The sequence below is a fragment of the Eptatretus burgeri genome, chromosome 7, assembly GCF_056783735.1.
Source record: "Eptatretus burgeri isolate ZD-2024b chromosome 7, Ebu_testis_v1, whole genome shotgun sequence".
NCBI classification, from domain to species: Eukaryota; Metazoa; Chordata; class Myxini; order Myxiniformes; family Myxinidae; genus Eptatretus; species Eptatretus burgeri.
Genome location: NC_140967.1, coordinates 94,394,892 through 94,411,152, shown reverse-complemented (window position 1 = coordinate 94,411,152; position 16,261 = coordinate 94,394,892). Strand labels below are relative to the sequence as shown.

The window sequence follows — 16,261 nt, the reverse complement described above, 5'->3', positions numbered from 1 at the left end:
TCGACGGCCCTCGACCGAATTGAGCCGTTAGCGTGCCCGACCCATGCGCAACCCGAGCGGACGGTCGCCAAAGTTCCGTCGGTCCTATCGTACATTTACAGTGACAACAGCCTTTATAATTCACTAACACGCGTCACGCTAAGCCAATGGAGGAAACACAGCACCAAACTGATACATTTAACACATGGGTTTATTTTTATGGGGGAATGAGGGAAGTACACAAGAAGGCAGAGTTATCCGAATATAGAGATGCAAGGCAATTTATGTACAAGCACTTATGCAGTTTTACTTAATAGACTGGCGCTACAAACATACACACACGTACACACAAGAACCGGTGGCCACAGCCTTTATTGAGGCCTCCAGTTCGGAGGGAAAGGCGAGCTGAAGAACAGAGCCTGCTTCGGACCTGTCCACCTCGTGTGGTTTGGGCGAGCCGATTTGAACCAGGCACCAGCGAGAGGCGAGCAGCGATCAGCCTCCTGAGCTCCACTCAGCGCTCGTCCTGGCAACCAAACCTCTCCTCTGTATCCTAAACTGTCGAGAAGGCAGGAGATTTCTCTGCCACTTCTCCAAGTCTTTGAGTTGAACGTCAAAGTGAGGGCTGATAACTCCACGCTTGTTCAACCTGCCCATCAGATTGACCACAACCTTGCCTGCTTGATGGTCATCAACTATCTCAAACACTCGCTAGTTCACCGACAGAGACGGCACGCACCCCTTGTGGTTCTTTTGGAAGAAGGATCTCTCCAGCTCAAGCTCTCGTGGTCCAATCGCGCCGCATCCTTATTCACCCTGTCTCGGGGGGGGGGGAGGGGGGGACACCTCCGCTCTCCCTCACTGGACGGTTTTAGCATGCAGAATCGCTTGTCGCCCTGTCATTGGCCAAAACGAGCGGCAAGTCCGTCGATTGGCCCAGGGGCGTGGTGATGTCACGCGGACCCCTTTCTCCCTGTCACGGGATCTGATTAGCTGAGCTGTGGCCACCCCACCCGTAGCACGCTGATTGGTCGAGGGCCGCCGTGAGGCTCCTCCTTGAACTCCGCCCACGTATGTGCCGACACGCACGCAGACAATGGTGTCGGTGTGAGGAAGCGAGGTGAAGGTGAGGGTAATGCTGGCGTTGTAGTAGTTGATGGTGGTGTAAAAATAAAAGAAAACCCGAACTATCAAAATAACTCACAGCGCAAGTACATTTATTCACCCATTAAACGAGGGATAGGGACCCTAACTAAAGACACATACTTACCGATATAACTGTTCTACAGGACCTGTATGTTGAGTGCAGTAAGCTTCCAGATTCGTAACAATATAATAGGAGGGTTTATTTATTTCTTTCTGTTTTAAAAAGCTGTGTAGACTATGCTGTCCTTGGTCAGTCCTGAACACAAAATATCATTCCATTTTAAGGAGTGAATATACAAAAATTCGACTCAAGAAAAGGAGATTTTTTTTTTCCTATCCTGTGAATTCCCTCTGTCTGCTTCACCATGGTTTGATTGGCTTTATAAAGCACATTTGAACAGAGGAAAATAACATCAAAAATATATCCAGAGGTTAGATGTGGGGGAAGAAACAACAGGAGGGCAGGGAGATGAACATCTATCTGCACATTAAAGCATATCTAACCTCATTTATTACAATATGTTTATTCTAAACAACTATTAAGGAGTTAACTGAACTATATTAAGTAGTTTTATTAACCCTGAATAATCATTCCCACAACACTATGTTGTGATCAGTAAAATTTCTTTCAAAAATTATAAAGTGCATTTCCAAGAATGTGCCGCAGGACATTTCCCACAGAGGGTCGGCTGAGAAGGGTTCTCCCGCCCCGGAGGGTGGGGAGTGCCTGCTTGTGTGTTCTTGGAGCATTTGCAAATATGGTTATACAAGGTCTGACAATAGGGTTTCAGGACTGAAGTTTTATTTTTTTTTTTCTTGCCAAGTGGCAGCACTGGCTTGGGTTTTGTGATTGGACATGCATTGTAATCTTCCTGCCAGTACTGTTATCAGTTGCATCGATCAATTGTGTTTTGTAGCCTTACTGGAGTTTCGTTAAAATTGTGAGTGTTGTAAATGTGTTCTTAAGATGAACGAAATTTTATGGAGCAGAGAATCAAGTTTTTGGTAAAACTAAATGAAAGTGGCATGGAACATTTTTGATGAGTTGAAGTTGGTGTACTGAGAAGACACAATGTCAAGATCATGTGTGTTTGAGTTGGCCAAGAGGTTTGTGGAAGGCTGAATGGAATGATGTACAATCGAGATGCCCCTCAATTGCCAAAACAGAGGAAAATGTCAAAAGGGTGAGAATGTTGGTCCGATTTGTGAGAATATATGTATATGTATATGTATGCCTTGTGTTGGCTTAATAGTTAGGGTGGTGAGCTTGAGATCCTCAGGTCCTGAGTTCAAATCCCGCTCAGATATTGAATTAATACCAGGTGGTGTTAACTCGGCCTGTCATCCTTCCGAGGTCGGCAAAATGAGTGCCAGCTTGTTGGTATCCTGCGTCAGAGTATATATATACAGTATATGTATGTATGTATGTATATATATATATATATATATATATACATACATACATACATACATACATACATACATACATACATACATACATACATACATACATACATACATACATACTGTAAATATATATAATCTGCTCCTGAGCCTGGTGTTGGCGTAGCGGTTAGGGTAGTGGCTTGGGATCCAAAAAGTCCTGAGTTCAAGCCCCGTTGGCCACTTGAATTAATACACCAGGAGGTTGACTCAACCTGTCATCCTTCCGAGGTCGGCGAAGTGAGTACCAGTGTACTGGGCCCGGTGTATGCCCCGGTTAAAATAGGTGTACCATATCCCTGTGTCGTAAGAGGCGACCAGGGTTGCGTCAGGAAGGGCATCCGGCGTAAAAACTATGCCAAATCACTATGCGGATCATACGCATGATCCGCTGTGGTGACCCCTAACGGGAGCAGCCGAAAGAAGAAGAAGAAGATATATATAATCTGCTCCATTATAGATTGATATATGTGGTGGAAATCGTGCTCCTTTGGTGGTAACGCCCATTACAAATCATCTTCCTTTATCTCGTTCCGGCGCACATTGCCCACCGAAGATGGGCCGCGAAGGGTACACCCACCCGGAGGGTGGTCGTGACTGCTGGTACCTCTATATAATATAAATCTCTCACACACACATACTGCCATGTTTAAGTGGAGTTATTGTATCTTGCTTTATAACATTGTGTGAATAGCCCTTGTAAAGTGATTGGTGCATAAAGCATAACCCAGAAGGAATGTTTTTCCTGGATGGCATAGAGTGATGCTCTCTGTCTGTCACTTTCTTGTGTGCATCTCACTCAGTAACTCCATGGCGGTTCAGGAAGCGGCACCACTGTGGTCAGATTTCTGGCTCGTTCGCCTCATTTTCAACTTTGTCGGCTACAGTTCAATCGTTTTACCTGGTTACTTTCTGATCCAATACTTCAAAAGAAGGAAACACCTGGATAAAGGTATGGGGTTTTTTGTTTTCGATAACTTGAGCTTTTCAAACTTTGTGTTGGCGGTTTGGTATGCAAGCATGTCTTGGTTAAGCCTTTTGAAAATATTTGATGTCAAAGTGTAACCGTGTCCTTTGGGTTTCTTACACAATACTTTAAAAGCATTATCATAACTTTTTCACCCGATTGTGAAAGCGAATGCTATGTAAAGAGATTTCTTTATTATTATAATATATCTATATATATATATATATATATATATATATATATATATATATATATATATATATATATATATATATATATATATATATATAGTTGAAAGTGTGTCTGTTTGTGTGTGTGTGTGTTTCTCTGTGACCAATGCACGCGAAAAGTACTGGACTGATCCTCACTAAACTTCACATGCTGACAGAACATGTACCCGGGAATGTCCAGATGTAAAACAATTGTACTTCCGACTTCCGGTTTCCGAATTATGACATCATCACCTGATTGCGTAACGTTAATTTTTAAAGTTCAGCCGATTGATATGGGGCCAACGGAATTTGCTCGAGAATGAGAAATTAATACTACAGTCAATTGAAGACAATGACTTCCGACTTCCCGGTTTCCAAATTATGACTTGTGCATTCAACACACTTTTCGTAACGTTAATTTTTCAAGTTCAGGCGATTGACATGGGGCCAATGCCATTTGCAATAGAATGAAAAAATAATGCTACAGTTAATTCCGAATTCCCGTTTCCGAATTATGACATGCATTCGACACACTTATCATAGGCCCTATTCACATCAACAAACGCCTCTTTTAATCCATGATTAACACAAGTCATATTTTATTGTACATACAGGTAGTCGTTGACTTACGACCACGATCGGTTCCGACCGACCAATCGTAAGTCGATTTGGTCGTAAGTCGACCAACCTTTATTTATAGTGTATAGGCCTATGTAAAAATTACCGTATGTATATTATAGCGTATCCAGTACACACCAGATATGTTCAATGAGACTCTGATATACATTGAAGATTTGGTATTATACATGAGCGGGAAAGATTTAACTAAGTGGGGACTTCCCTCTTCTAATAGGTCTGAAAGCGCAACCATCTGTAGAGAATGGTTCCGTGAAACAAACTACAACACAGATACTCTCGCAAAGTTAGTTTCTGACAATGAGCCGCTTCTGGTACAGGATCAGAGTAATGCATATCAACTGATTTCTGAAGCGGTTCAAGAGGGAATTGGTGTGATATTTTTCTTGGATGCCCCTGGTGGTACTGGCAAAACATTTGTCCTCAACCTTTTGCTTGCTAAGATAAGGAGCCAGAAAAAGATTGCATTAGCCGTTGCTTCATCCGGTATAGCCGCAACACTACTTTCAGGTGGCCGCACAGCGCATTCTGCTTTCAAATTGCCTCTCGACTTAGCAACAATGGAATATCCGGTTTGTGGCATTGGCAAACAAAGTGAAGCAGCAAAAGTGCTGAAGAATTGCGATCTCATAGTTTGGGATGAAGGTACGATGTCGCCTAAGGATGCATTCGAAGCATCAGATAGAACTATGCGAGATTTAAGAGGAGTAGACCTGCCTATAGGTGGAGTTACGCTGGTTATTTCTGGCGATTTCAGACAAACTTAACGTGTAGTACCCCGTGGCACTCCAGCTGATGAAATGAAAGCCAGTATAAAATCTTCATACCTCTGGACATTCGTACAAACTATCCATCCAACAACAAATATGAGGGTCAAATTATATGGTGATTTAGATGCTGGCAATTTCACACAATTACTTCTCAAACTTGGAAATGTTGAAATCCCGAACACAAATGATGTAATATCTATTTCCGATGACTGTGGTACAATAGTTTCATCTATGGAAGAATTAGAGGCTCATGTGTATCCCAATTTAGCGACTAATTACAAAAACATACAGTGGCTCTGTGAAAGAACAATCCTGGCTCCACTTAATGAAACAGTCCGTGTAATAAACCATCAGTTATTACAAGTAGTTCCAGGCGAACAACATAGTCACAAGTCTACTGACACCACACTGGATACTGAGCAAGCAGAATTTCTAAACTCATTGGAATTACCAGGATTGCCTCCGTACAATCTGTCGTTAAAAGTTGGATGCCCTATTATGTTATTACGTTATCTAGATGCACCAAAACTCTGCAACGGAACTAAACTGATTGTGAAAAGACTACTACCACATATAATTGAGGCCACTATCATGACAGGATGTGCGAAAGGAGAAGATGTATTCATTCTGCGAATTCCACTCATTCCATCAAATTCAACTATTGAATTTAAGAGACTACAATTTCCTGTATGCCTGTGCTTTGCGATGTCTATCAATAAGGCAAAAGGACAGTCACTGAAAGTAGAAGGGCTGGAATTATCAACTCCTTGCTTTTCCCATGGTCAGCTATATGTGGGATGCTCCAGAGTGGGATCATCGGAGGTTTTATACATATTGGCCCCAGAGGGGAAGACATCAAATATTGTTTATCCTCGAGCACTCCACTAAAATTATTGAGCTACCTCAGTTATTTCATAAACGGGAATAGGATGTGCGATGAAGGAAATACATGTTGCTGGTGAAAAATAAAAATGGTGGTGGGAAATAAAAAAAAAATGGTGGTGGTGGTGGTTTGTGTGTGTATATATGTGTATATATGTATATATATGTATATATATATATATATATATATATATATATATATATATATATATATATATATATATATATATTACAGATATAAATAGAATGGTGATGGCGTATGGCGTATGTGTATATTATTTTATAATTAAATGGTTATGGGCTATGTAGATATTTTATAGAATGGTTATGGGCGTACGTACGTTGCAACTTTGTACACATAATATAACAATTTTTTTTATCAGGATAACAGACGTAAATAAATCAAATACGCTGGGCCAGGCTGGGTTTTGCCCGACGTATAAATTAAGTCACAAATGATGACATGAAACCAGCCTCACATTGTTGAGGCATTATGGTTTTTTATCTGATGCGTAATAAATCTTAACATTTTTTAACTCGAGTCTTCTGCATATAAAACATGGCGGGGAAAATATAATATTATAGAGGTGATGAAAAAAAAAATAATGGTGGCAGCCTTTACAATTTTACAATTAACTGTGACAGAAACTCCTTCAGACCCGCCGTCATCCACGGGATTCCTGTACAGAGCACGGGTATCCCTGCAAGTATATGTATATATATTGTTGCGGATTCGCGCCCGCCGGCGTGCTGACGGCCACGTAACTCGAATCGCGGCACGTCGCCCACCGGACGGACAATCCAGTCGTGACCCTCTCGGACTAACGCCGGGAACCAGTCACGGGTGGACCTTTCGGTCTCACCACGATCGTGCCAATCGGCCCCCGCGTGGGATAGGGTTGCTCGCCAAATTCGACCTACCTAAGTACCCACACGGAGGGTAGACCGGGCGATCGCACCTCGCCGCAGGTCGACTTCGGACACGGGCCACTTTAAGCGACCCGTTCCGTACTATCGGGATAACCGAGCGGTGTTATTCGTCGGCCTCGACGGTTCGATTAATTATCGGGCGTTTTAGCCCACGACCAACCCTTTACGTGAAGCAGGATGGAGATTCAATAGAGGAAAAGACGAAGCGAAGCGGGAAAACAGTTCAACATAACTCACATTTATTTCGCGATGAACGGAAAGCACACATATACAATTCCACCAAAAGCACATGTAAAAGAAGAAGACAATGCAATATTACACAAAAAGCAAATGCAACAATGCAGATCTAACCGACTACCAGGCACAAGGCAACACTTATACAATTTTACTTCACAGACGGCGCCGACAACACATATTCCCAAAGCAAAAGAAAAGAGAACCACCCTCCAGGATGAGGCGGGCCTGGGGCCGAGACCGTGTCGGGCCTACCGTCTGATGATGAGACGCAGGGCGGCGGTGGCGCCTCAACTCCGCGGGCCTCGCGGACAGTCTGGTAGGGGGTGGGAAGGGGGCCCCCTTTGTCGCACTATCTCAGCGCGGGGGGAAACAGGAGGGGGTTGCTGATGCTCGGGGGAAGGAGGATATTACCCTGTCTCGGGTCCCGCGGCGAGCGTCTCCTCCTCCACCTCGGTCGCGTTGCTGGCCTCTCTCTGTGCAGCTCCCGGCACCGACGCGAGCACCCCCTCGTCCGCCTTCGCCGCCGTCACCTCTCCACAGCTCCGTCCTCTTCACTCTGACTAGTACCACTTCTTTCCCGCTCCACCGACGACTCTCTTGAATTCCGCACACTCAACTCTGAACTTCCAACTGAACTGCCTTTACTGACGAACGCAGCCGTTTATATAAGCCCCGTGGCTTCGCTCTTTCACCCTTGACCCTTTGCCTCCGACCCTTCACCTGGCTCCCCATTGGCCCGAGGAAAAGTGGGCGTGAATGCTTTTTGATCCATGAATTTGCATATTGCGACCGCCCTCCAACGCCCTTGAGGCCGGGCCAAATCGCCCCTCGCTCACCGATTGGACGGAACAAAAGTGGGCGTGAGTCGTTTTTGATCCGTTTTTCTTCGGAAAGTCTGTGATGTCTCTGAATACGCTGCTCGGTGCGCGCCCTACACGAGTCCAGTATCTGCGCCCACAAGTGGCGCGAGAATGGTGGCGATGCGACGGTGGCGAGTTGTGACGGTAAAGGTCGTGGCGGTTGTGGTGAAGCGGCGTTGTGGTTGGTGGTTGTTGTTGTGAAGCGGCGTTGTGGTTGGTGGTTGTTATTGTGAAGCGGCGTTGTGGTTGGTGGTTGTTGTTGTGATGGCTGTTGAGACGTGGTTGGTGGTGGTAATAATGGCGGCTGGTCCAAAATAAAGATAGTAAAAGAAAAACGGCTATCCTGAAGAGTCGCAGCCCGCATGAATGACATTTATTCCCTCTAGACAACAGGTTTGGGCCTAACTACACATATACTTACAGAGATATCTCACCTAAGGGACCTGAATGGTGGTTTGTGAATTTCGTCAACCACAACAATATATATATATATATATATATATATATATATATATATATATATATATATATATATATATATATATATATATATATATATATATATATATATATATATATATATACATGGTCTAGGATCATGGAAGAGCAAGAGCACAGAACAGATCAGGACACAACATAACAAAGGGAACACAAGAGAAAGGGGAATGCCAATAGCAGGGTGGAGGGAGAAGGTAGACTGAGACGAACAAATAAGGGATGTAGGAAAAGATGAGGGTTCGGAGAGAACGCAAGGGGTGAACAAGATGGATGCATAAGTAAAACTTTGGGAGGGGTGGGGGTGGTTTAACTGGTGTTGAAAACATCATGGCCTTGGATGGGGGTTGACCTGAGATGGAGGTGAACAATTGTCATGAAGACCGGGAGGGAAGAATGAGATTGAAGATTTGTGGAAGGAGGTTTTACAGGTGGGAAAACAGGAATAAATGAGTGGAGGTGAGCAGTGGTTCTGGATTTAGGCAGTTTTACAAGGAGAGGGTTGATCCGGATCTGGTTCTGACTAGTAGAATTTTAAATAGTGATTCCTCAGCATTGAGAGATCGGACCAAAAATATAAAGCAAGATATCTCAAAAAGTTGTGGAGGGATTTGGATGAAACTTGGTGAACACATTGGGTGTGTGACAAGGAAGAATTGATTCAATTTTGGTGAAGATCCAGATCTGAAAATTTTAAAAGTGATTCTTCACCATTGAGAGATATTGCCAAAAACAATATATAGCAAGATATCTGAAAAAGTTGTGGACGGATTCGGATGAAACTTGGTGGACATGTTGGGTGTGTCGCAATGACGAATTGATTTGATTTTGGTGAAGATCCGAATCCGGATCTGATCCGAGAATTATTATCTTGCCAAAACGAAGTTTTTGCAAGATATGTTAGTCAGCTTGTATGTTTTTTATTTTTATTTTTATTTTTTTTGTCTGTAATCACGTATAAAAAATTCTGCAGAGCACAGTTATCATTGATTAATTTTTGTAACTTCGCATATCAGAGGCCTATAGAGGTCCCTTTCAGCGCATAAAACTTTGAAGGTCAAGGTCAAAGCTCTCAAGGTCACTTTGTCACAAATCAGGGGAGTCGACGAAACCCTTATTTTTTGAGTAATTTTGATCGGATCGTCTTCAAACTTCATGGGAATATATTTCATGGTCTGGCGCTCAGCTCATTGATTTTTTGGTGGTGATTGGCCTTGAGCTTCATGGTTAACACCTAAGGTCAAACATATTTGACCCCAAGGTCAAATTTTAAAGTTTTAGGAACCATATTGTGTAGTACCTCAAATTGAACACCTCGATGAGTGCTTTCTAGATATGTCAAGCTTGAGACATTATGACGTCATTTGGTGACGTTATGAAGCAAACGCATATTTTTCACGGTTACTCTGTAGAACGATTCTCATCGGAATCTCTCGTAGGCAGATATTCCTCAAGGAGTCGCTCCTGGTGGATAGCAGCTCTGTTCACCTCAGTGTGACCTTAAAGAAGTCACACGTGGTCACCTTTTGGCAAGGGTGACATTGGTTTTTTATTTAATTCTTAAAGTGATTCTTCACCATTGAGAGATCGGGCCAAAAACTATATAGTCTGTATAGCATGATGTTTCAAAAATGTATTGGGCCTGATATGTTCTTGTGGATGAGGCATTACATGGCAGAGGTATGTGCTCTTCCAAGTGCCCTTTTCATTTGAATGTATATGTATCTGTGTCGAAGTGATGGGCAGATAATGAAAGCACATTGCACAAAAAAATTAAATACAGCCATGTCATCGGAAAATGACATCGCACAACATTTTAAGCTGGTGCGGCACCACCCGAGGGACCGCACGGCATCGCGGGCCCAACACAGTTGGTCGGTCGATGTGAGATGTGTACGATATATATAAAAGAAAGACCCATCCACAGCTCTCACTGTGAATGGAGGGAATAGCCAATCAGCTCTCACCTTCCCACAATCCTCGAGCCAAAGAAGCTGCATAAAGCAACCCAAGAAGGCCTACACAAGGTAAGCGCTTTGTTGTTTCGAACCCTTCCCAGAGTTCCTCCACAACTATAAAGACGTTCACATCAAGTACACACATGAGAATCCCAATGCTACACACCCCCTCAGCTACCGGACTGGTTTCCTCGCTTATTGGAAAATCAGCGATAGCGCAGACAGCAATGCATACCAATGAGGCTCCCAAGCATGCACCAAGTGTGAATGTCGAAAGCAGTCAATATATAAATAAAGAAAGACCCAACCACATCTCTCACCTGTGAATGAAGGGAATAGCCAATCAGCTCTCACCTCATCAACTAAACCCAGGTGGATAGGATTATATAAATAATTGACACCTTCCACACTCCTCCAGCCGTGAGAGATGTGGGTGGGTCTTTCTTTATTATTTATATATTGACTGCTTTCGACATTCACACTTGGTGCATGCTTGGGAGCCTTGTTGGTTTGCATTTCTGTCTTCGCTGTTGCTGATGATTCGCCATTAAGCGATGAAACCGGTGCGGCAGCTGAGGGGGTTTTGTAGCATTGGGATTCTCATGTGTGTACTATTTGCGAATGTCTGTCTTTACAGCGATGGAGAAACTCTGGGAAGTGTTTGAAACAGCAAATGGTTTACCTCGATAGCCTTTCTTGGTTGCTTTATGGAGCTTCTTCAGCCAGAAGAGCATGGGAGGAGTCTTTTTAAAAAATTTTAATTTTTATAACGGATTTGGCTTTGGGAATAAATGAGTTTAATTTTGAATAGTTATTTATTAGTGCATGTTCAGCGAAAGTGTATGTAATTAATGTATTTGAAGAAGGCTCTGGTCTCCCTTGCCCGTATGTTTGAGTTCAAGCCCGTTTCCTCTCCTACTCCCCTCCCAATTTTTACGTTCTGTAACATTCCCTGATGTGACCTGTCTTAGTATGTAAATTTACATTTGGCAGCAACCAATCGTCCACGTGGCCCAAATTTCTTGAATGCGTTTTACCTATATATGCCCATTCCACATTTGTTGATTGCAACTGTTTTAAATTGGTTGCTCTGTATTTTTCGCCATGTTGCCATCCTCCATCATCAGTAAATTCTCCCTATTAAGCCCACACACGCATTGAAATGGTAAAATCAATCGTCGGCAATTTTTCAGTAATCAGCATCAGTTGATTGGAGTCTGTGTGTGTGTGTTAATTACCGATTACCACACTGTATAAAACACAAAAATCTTGAGTAGACTTCACCCTTGTTTCGGGCGAATTTCAACAAAACAACGTTCAATTCTTGACATTTCAAGGAGATGTGCATAAACATTATTCTTTAGAAACAGCTGGCAATCATGTGCCAAGTAGCCAAAACTTGGCTTGGTAATTTGGAAAACAAACGGAAATCAGGTGTTGACAAATTTATTTTGCTTTGAAACTCACAAAGAGAACAACATAACCTTTTGAAAGCATACCGATTCATATATAGGACTGTATGTAACCAATTGCTTTAGAAACAATCACAGGAACAAAGGGGCACATTTCATATACAGTCTTTAAGAGCCCCATTATATATAACTCGTAGATTACCCATCCCATGGACGGGTGGCAGAAGTGGTGGTGGTCACGTGATTTAGTCGTCCTTCGCAGTTCGGAGATCTGCAGTCGTGATGTCATTCCTTTTTCACATGCTATTTTTACCCGAATGAGGCATTGATTCCTGAGTGGCTTTTATGGGGTTGTAATTGAAGATGGTCACGTGGAGACAACGAATATGTTGTCGCAGCATTATTTTTGAAGATATAGTACAGTAACGGGCGATAATGAGCGAGTATGCACATTTTCACTCGTGAGCTAAAAGTAGAGCGATACAGTCATGAATACCATGTACAATATAGCTGAGTTTTGTGGGCCGTTGACGCTTTGTCTCGGAGGAGATAATAAACACTTGGCTCCATTATCGTATGGATGTTAACTTGTAGGTACACCACATGGCCAAAAGTATGTGGACACCTGCTCGCCCAACATCTCATTCGAAAATCATGGACATAAACATGGAGTTGGTCCCCCCTTTGCTGCAATAACGAAATGTTAGAACTTTGCTGCGGAGACTTGCTTCCATTCAGCCACAAGGGTATTAGTGAGGAAGGGCACTGATGTTGGGCGATTAGGTCTGGCTCGCAGTCAGTGTTCCAATTCATCCCAAAGGTGTTTGATGGGGTTGAGGTCAGGGCTCTGCGCGGGCCAGTCAAGTTCTTCCACACCGATCTCAACAAACCATTTCTGTATGGACCTCACTTTGTGCACAGGGGCATTGTCATGCTGAAACAGAAAGCGGCCGTCCCCAAACTGTTGCTGCAAAGTTGAAAGCACAGAATTGTCTAGAATGTCATTGTATTATATGCTGTAGCATTAAGATTTCCCTTCACTGGAACTAAGGGGCCTAGCCCGAACCATGAAAAACACCCCCAGACCATTATTCCTCCTCCACCAAACTTTACAGTTTGCACTATGCATTCAGGCAGGTAGCGTTCTCCTGGCATCCGCCAAACCCAGTTTCGTCCATCGGACTGCCAGATGGTGAAGCGTGATTCATCACTCCAGAGAACGTGTTTCCACTGCTCCAGAGTTCAATGGCGGTGAGCTTTACATCACTCCAGCCGATGTTTGGCATTGGGTTTGGTGATATTCGGCTTGTGTGTGGCTGCTCGGTCATGGAAACCCTTTTCATGAAGCTTTTGATGAACAGTGCTTACACTGACGTTGCTTCCAGAGTCAGTTTGGAATTCGGTTGTGAGTGTTGCAACCGATGCTTTTTACGTGCTACGTGCTTCAGCCCTTAGTCCCGTTCTGTGAGCTTGTGTGGCCTACCACTTCGTGGCTGAGCTGTTGTTGCTCCTAGACGTTTCCACTTTACAATAACAGCACTTACAGTTGACTAGGGAAGCTCTAGCAGGGTAGAAATTTGACGAACTGAGTTGTTGGAAAGGTGGCATCCTATGACAGTGCCACGTTGAAAGTCACTGCGCTCTTCAGTACAGCCCATTCTTCTGCCAATGTTTGTCTATGGAGATTGCATGGCTGTGTGCTGGATTTTATACACCTATCAGCAATGGGCATGGCTGAAATAGCCAAATCCACTAATTAGAAGGGGTACACATCCGCATACTTTTGGCCATGTAGTGTACAGTATAAGTGCATACTGCATTTCTGGTTCTTGGTTCGATTGTTCGGAATGAGGTACCTTTGTAACCCAGGGACTCCCTGTCCTGTATTTTGTGTAAAACTTGCTTTTCACACGACCAGACAAGTATGAAGCACTTTCTTTAATATCTGTCAATAGCTTATCAAATGAGCACACGGTAGCTCATCATTGGTTTTAAAATGACAAGATGCTGTGTCGTTTGATGCACCAATCAATTTGAGGAGGGACTTAAAATGTTTCAATTCAGCCACTCAGCAACATCAATTGCGGGCACGGCACCGATCCAGCACGGTATCCACTTCATGTATGCACAATGCACTATGACATCATTATTTACCACTTTATAATCGGAATCGGTATTGGGAGATTTTTTTTTTTTATTCCTTTTTAAAAAAGTATTATTATTTTTATTTTTTTTAAGTCCGTTGTCAAATTTTCTAATCGGCCCAGCACTATTGTATGTATATATATATATATATATATATATATATATATATATATATATATATATATATATATTGTTACGGAAATGGCCCTTAGTAGGCTACTAAATATAGGATTAGCTCAGATCCCCCATTAAATGCATGTTTAGCTAGGCTATTTGGTAAAATGGACGTTACATATGTATCGGGAGGTGTAGGATGCATGTTTATTGTTCATACAGTGGTAGTGTGGTAGGCTTCTTCTTCTTCCTTCCCCTCTCCGGACGAGGCCCTGCCCAGTCGGCTGACAGGGAGTGGCCAAAAGAGGAAGAAAAACTAAGGGGAGGAGGTTGTCGGCTTCGTAAAGGGGGAGGAGCCAGTGGCTTTGAAGCGAGCGAACGAAGAAGACAGTGGTGATTCTGCCGGGAGAGAAACTGGACTTGGGTGCGCCGGGTCTGCCTTCTGTGGCCTGGAGAAGCAAGCCAGGGCCGAAGGAAAGGACTGCAGGAGGTCTGTCTGCCCTCGGCAGCGAACAGAGACCTCTTGGAGTAGTTCAGTTTTGGGAGAAGTACAAAAACGGCAGTCGGTTTTGAGGTCACGAGCGCTGAAAGGAAAAAGGAAAGCGAGTGGTGCGATCGGCAGGGAGAGGACCTGGCTGCTTCGTGAGTCTGGAGTCGGCTTCGAGCGGAGGTCATCGACAGGTTCAACCTGCGTCTAACGACGGAGCCTCTGACTGTCCTGACTCACCTCACGGCTCGACGACGTCTTGGAATCCCAAGGACCCAGCCTGCGGAGCCCGGCACCTCGATTTGGCCTTGTCTGGTGAACAGGCCAGGCCTGGACTTGTGTGCTGGATCTTGTGAGAGACCAGTTGAGACCCATCGTCGATCTCGCGGTCTTGTGCCATCGACCTTACGCAGGGTCAGAGCGCGCGGGGGCCGCGTGCGGTGCGAAAAAGGAAGGCGAGCTCCATCTTGCCACGCGGCGTGTTCGAGCTTGGGCTCGAATCCGTGGACATCGGCTTGTTACGAGCGACGTTCGTGCTTTTGACACTTGCCTCTCGTCCATGAAACATCACCAAGTACTCTGTCTTGTCTGCATGCTGTCTGTCTGTCTTGTCTGCATGTTGTTTTAGGTATATCTCGGTAGGGACCCCCTCGAAACCCGTAATTCGTAGTTCCCGAGTTAAGAACGGGTTATAGATTGTTAATAACATTGTCGTGAATATTTTGCTTGTGTTGTGTTCTCCGATGTTTCCCAATAAATCTGGTTGATTCGTATGAAGTTGCTGCTGTGGATTAATTTGTGTCGCATCGAGGAACGATCCGTTCGATTGGCATATAAAACCAAAATGGTTACAGACTGGCAGAAAACGCTCGGCATCTGACAAAACCAGTCTGTAACCGGGGTCGATTTCCCAACTGGTAAGGTCCAGGATTACGTTGGTATCGCAATTGAAGACGCGTGACCCGAGGCCTGTGCCGGGCCAGCTGGCGTTATAAATGCCGGAGACGGCGGTAGTGAGGGTGGCGCCAAAAGTCGGGTGAGAATCCCACCACCCCAGATCCGCAACAATATATATATATATATATATATATATATATATATATATATATATATATATATATATATATATATATATATATATATATATATATACATATATATATATATATATATATATATATATATATACATACATATATATATATATATATATATATATATATATATATATATTCTTCTTCTTTCGGCTGCTCCCGTTAGGGGTCGCCACAGTGGATCATCCATATGATCCGCATAGTGATTTGGCACATGTTTTACACCGGATGCCCTTCCTGACGCAACCCTGGTCGCCTCTTACGACACAGGGATCTGGTACACCTATTTTAACCGGGGTATACACTGGCCCAGTACACTGGTACTCATTTCGCTGACCTCGGAAGGATGACAGGCTGAGTCAACCCCCTGGTGTTATACGACTTGGTACATACATATATACACATACATACATACATACATACACATACACACACATATGTAGTACATATATATATATATATATATATATATATATATATATATATATATATAT

At 43.5% G+C, this 16,261-nt stretch overlaps 1 protein-coding gene across 2 annotated transcripts in view; it reads left to right on the top strand.

Annotated features, from left to right (window-relative positions):
- The window catches only part of SLC35B2 (solute carrier family 35 member B2), a 46,551-nt gene that overhangs the window by 13,939 nt on the left and 16,351 nt on the right, over positions 1-16,261 (top strand). For both annotated transcript variants that reach the window (XM_085889679.1, XM_085889678.1), the window contains exon 2: positions 3,372-3,520. In XM_085889679.1, coding sequence (XP_085745805.1) covers positions 3,372-3,520 — 149 coding nt within the window. The remainder of the gene's footprint in view (positions 1-3,371; positions 3,521-16,261) is intronic.